Source organism: Bidens hawaiensis, unplaced genomic scaffold (genome assembly GCF_021521415.1).
Source record: "Bidens hawaiensis isolate Kalapana, Puna unplaced genomic scaffold, B.hawaiensis_p1.1 tig00028741_1, whole genome shotgun sequence".
Taxonomy (NCBI): domain Eukaryota; kingdom Viridiplantae; phylum Streptophyta; class Magnoliopsida; order Asterales; family Asteraceae; genus Bidens; species Bidens hawaiensis.
In genome coordinates, this window is record NW_027505130.1 from 16,336 (window position 1) to 20,964 (window position 4,629).

A 4,629-nucleotide genomic window follows, 5' to 3' on the forward strand; every position below is an offset into this window, starting at 1 on the left:
ATAAATCTATGGTCACCTTATATAAAAACCCCTATGCTTTTCAAATTAAAGTGACATAACTTTTAGTAAGAAGAAACAAGCTGTGAAGCATGATGTTATACAACTTTTATATATATACTCCTAGGTAAACTCTATGTAGGTAGAGATGCCGAGGTCGTTGGTCGACATCAACCATTGACGTGTTACTCGTGCATTGGTTATGAATATGAGAAAATTTAATAGTTAAATATGCTTGAATGACGGTAAATGAAGGGTAAGTGACCTCATTGAAAGTTTCTGTAAGGTAACAACAAACAAAGTTGTGAACTCATAGTAAGCAAAATAACAATATGAATTTTAACAGGGGTGTCCATCAGTTATCAGATTCTTCAAATTTGTCTGGGTATATAACTATATAAGTAATCTCAATGAAAGTCTAAACTTTTTTTTTCTTTGTTACTTGCTCTTCTGTTTGATACTAATATAGTTCTCTAACAACTTTATATTATCGGTACTCAGTACTATTGATATTAGTACCCTCGGTATTGTTCTTTAATCTGATTTCCTTAGCCACCCTTTGTGTTAGATGGTTTACTAGCTAGCGACACTTTACATACCAACCGTTGGTTTTTTAAGCCAAGGCTCTTAATTGTAGCAACCTCTCTACTCACTGGACTTAGGGAAATGTTTGCTATTGTTCCAACTCGTTAGAACCTATCTGCAACTTCAATTTGTTATGAGCGGGATGTTGCGGGGTACATTTGTTTGTTTGTTTGTTTATAGTCCATTATTATTATTTATGAACCCTAATTCCTCGATTTAACATTATAAAATTGAACTTCTTAATCCAAAAGGCGAATAACTAACTCAGTTTAGGTGAAAACCGAATATGTAATTCGGTTATTTTAAACAGTTAAAATTCATTTTAGTTTTTGATTTAATCAGCTTGCTATTGCTCACCGAATATTAATAAAGGAGCTCTTATTAATGTATCCCCTAAGTTAGATGACTTAACTTTGAGTTTGTTTGCCGTTTAATTTTGAATGAAGAAAAGCACAAATTTATCTTAACTTATATATTTCGTTCTAACAAACTGTCTATTACATTTAAATTTATACATATATAATATGGTCCATTTAATTTATAAAATAATTACTGAATCTGTCTAATATATATCTTTAGTCAACACTTAAGCAGATTTATACTTACTATCACCCAAAATACAATCAAAACTATAGTATCACATGAATACTTACGTTGCTTCATAATAATCATAATATTTTAAAATATTTAAAATATCTTATATATTTTGCAATATAGTGATATACACATGAGACATATCTGTATCTATATATTTAGATATGTAGTAAGTAGCATGTGTATGAACGTGTGGTGAATGTATAATATCTAGCATGTGAGTAATACGTGTAATGGTAATTAATGGTCCTCATAAAACCATTCTTTTTGCACGACAAAGATCATGTTAAAACTTAAAACCATAGAAACCTGCATGTTTTTTCGTGACAGAATGAAACATGACACTACACAAATTGTCCAAAAAACACTCCTAAAACCATCATTAAATACAAATCATGCATCCTTACTCATGGTTCCTATTAAATTGATTAAAACCCATTGATGAAGATGCAAACTTGTTTAACTCTTGTTGTAGATTAAACGACACCGTTCTGTCATTTCTTGCAACTCCTAAAAAGTCCCTTGTTAAATCACCATCTCCAAAATCTCCTGCGCCGGAGCCGGTGCCTTTGCTAGGTGGTTGTCCATCAGGAGCATTCGCCGGAGCCACCATCATCATCATTCTATCATTGTTTCTACTTGAACTCATGAGCCCGAATGCGGTGTCATTTCCACCGGAGTTTGTGCTTCTTGTGGACCCCATTTGAGCTGCCTTTTGTAGGAGGGCAGTTGCCGACATGTTCCCCACCGGTGCCGGAGGTGAAACTGGTGGTAGGGTAGAGCACATAATATTGTTTTGAGGTGTGGAACCACCAAAGTTAAACATGGAGTTTAACTGCATGTTTTTTTGTGCTTGTTGTTGTTGGACTTCTTCTTCCTTTAAGGATAACCCTTGTGGTAATCCGTTGTATCTACCCAACCAATTCATCATCTCCGGTGGTAGCATACCGCCATTGTTGTAGTTCGAGCTAGACGAGCCCATAAACGATGAGTTGTTAGGGTTTTCAAGGTGGGGATTGTTAGGGTCTAACCACATTGGTAATCTTGGTTTTGCTCCATTGACATCAAGGTTATTATTCTCCATAAGTCCACCAAACATAGGTTGAAACTGTCCGTCACTGCCGCCACCACCATCGCCACCAATGTTCGTCATCAACAAGTCATTCCGAAAGCCCAAGCTCCCCATGTTTGGAACCATTGGAAGTAATGCCATTCTTGAGTTTTCCTCCATTAGAGCATCACAAAATGCTCTATGTGTGATAAAGCTATCCTTCCTGTTAATTCATGCATATACACAAACATGCAAATCCACACACACGCATATCAAATCTAAATCGAAAACATGAATAAACAGCAAAAGAATGGACCCAGTAAGCTCGTAATAGAGTTACTTGTAAGGTCTAGAGACTCTGAAAGGATGAGATGAGTGCAAACCTTTCCTTTATCCAATACTGGATTAAGGGCTGGTGTTTTGAGCCGAGTTCTCACTTTAAAAAGAAGAACTCGGCTAAAAAAACTCAAGAACGATAAACACAATACTTACCTTGAAAATAGTTTGCCACAATCACATTTGTACTCTCTAGTACCACAAATCTTGCTATGAGATTTCCAATCGGATTGAACTGCGTACTTCTTCGAACACTTTTCGCATTTCCACTTCTTCTCTCCATGTTTCCGGCTATAATGCTTCTTAACTCCTGTGAGATCTCCAAGAGCTCGAGAAGGGTCATGATGAACACATGTCTTTTCTGGACATATGTACACTTTCTTCTTCAACACTTCATTCTTGTTTCTTTGCTTAAGTTTCCATGGCAAGTTGTGTCCCCTTCTGTGAAGCTGCAAATTTTGGTCTCTTTGAAAACCCTTATTGCATATCTGGCATACAAATCGATTTGTAGCCATTAATGATGTAGGTGATAACGCTATCACCTCAGCTTCTGGATCTACACATACTTGGTCATATCATTAAGAAAAGATTTGAAAAGTATTTAAATTGAGTAATGATGAAGATGGGTATTGTTTTACCTGGATTTCCAGCCTGATTACGCTTTCGTTTGGCCGAAATGGAGGAATTAGGGTTAGGGTTTGGAATGGGATCCTGGATGAAGGAGGTGAGGGAAGAAGGTGGTGATGAAAACCCATCACCAGACATCATCTTGGTTGAATCTTTGATAGAAAGGAACAAATTTTGGTAAGTGATGGATAACAAAATATAGCTTCTAATCAATAATATATATACATGAACATGGCCTTGAATATGAACATGAACATGAAGTGTTGAAGAAGAAGATGATGATTATTGTTGTAATAAACTGAAGTGTTCTTTAGAGATAAAGAACTTAACCAGACAACTCTTTAATGGATTTTTGAAGAACAAAAGTGTAGATTAAGGTAGAAATTAAAGAACTTGTAACTAATATTACAAGTAAACTATATATTAAGATGAAGATAAAGACATGATGGATTATGAAGCTCAATAAGAGAAAGAAAGAAATTCCATGGATTTTTGGGTTGAGTTTTGAATCAAGTTGTGAGGCAGATTGTTCTGTCTTTTTGCCTTTGTTTGAATCATATATATCACAGAGAAAAAAACACACACATGATAGCAACTTCAAAACAGAATATTTCTTGTTTCTCTCTCACATACATGCACACAAAGTGAGCGTGTGAGAGTGAGCTAGCCTTATCTTAGCACGGTTTCCATGTACACTACGGCAGCCATGGACTCAATTTGACCACATCTTTTTAGCCCAAAATATCGGGTTTTGGAAGTTTGTAAATTAAGTTTTAACTCAATTTTTATGAAAGTAATTGATTTAAATTATATCTTTTATATAAATAATGAAGTTAACATGTAAGAGACACTTTTAAATAATAGGTTTTCTTAAAGGACGGAATTGATGTAAGAGACACTTTTAATTCCCAAAATGAGGACAAGAAAAAATACAAAACAAAGTTGAAACTGAGACTGCAATATATACCATAACACTATGACAAGATGACAAGCTGCACCTAGAATAACTACAAACAAAAAACACCTCACTATATATTATCATGGTATCAACTGCTTTGATGTTTTAGTATCTTAATTGTAGGTTTAAGGTGAAAATGAGTTCAAGACGTATATTTAAAGCCAGGTGGCTCAATGGATTTAGGTCCCCTACTTCTATAGGGCTCCTAAATTCTAATGAAAAGTAACAAATTATAATGTATGTAATGTTGGCTTTGCAATTGTTTGGCGATATGGTAATTTAAGCCTTTGATGTCTATTATTATACAAACACATATATAGATGACACGGGAGTTATGTGTATGAGAACAAACTTTCTCATGAAAATGATCCCATTTTTATTATGTGTTTTGTGCCTACAAAAAGATTGAGATGTCACTCGTTAAGGCTAAAGTTGAGACTTGATGCAAGGAATGGGACCGAGGAAATTCACATCCTTTGAT

General features: G+C 35.0%; 1 protein-coding gene across 1 annotated transcript; it reads right to left on the bottom strand.

Annotated features, from left to right (window-relative positions):
* Window positions 1–1,460: 1,460 nt before the first annotated feature.
* On the bottom strand, window positions 1,461–3,651 carry LOC143610922 (zinc finger protein JACKDAW-like). Its single transcript, XM_077085269.1, has 3 exons — window positions 3,202–3,651; window positions 2,720–3,119; window positions 1,461–2,450 (listed from the first exon to the last, which is right to left on the bottom strand). Exons 1-3 carry the CDS (start codon window positions 3,329–3,331, stop codon window positions 1,580–1,582), a joined length of 1,401 nt encoding a protein of 466 aa, XP_076941384.1. The 5' UTR covers window positions 3,332–3,651; the 3' UTR covers window positions 1,461–1,579.
* Window positions 3,652–4,629: the final 978 nt, after the last annotated feature.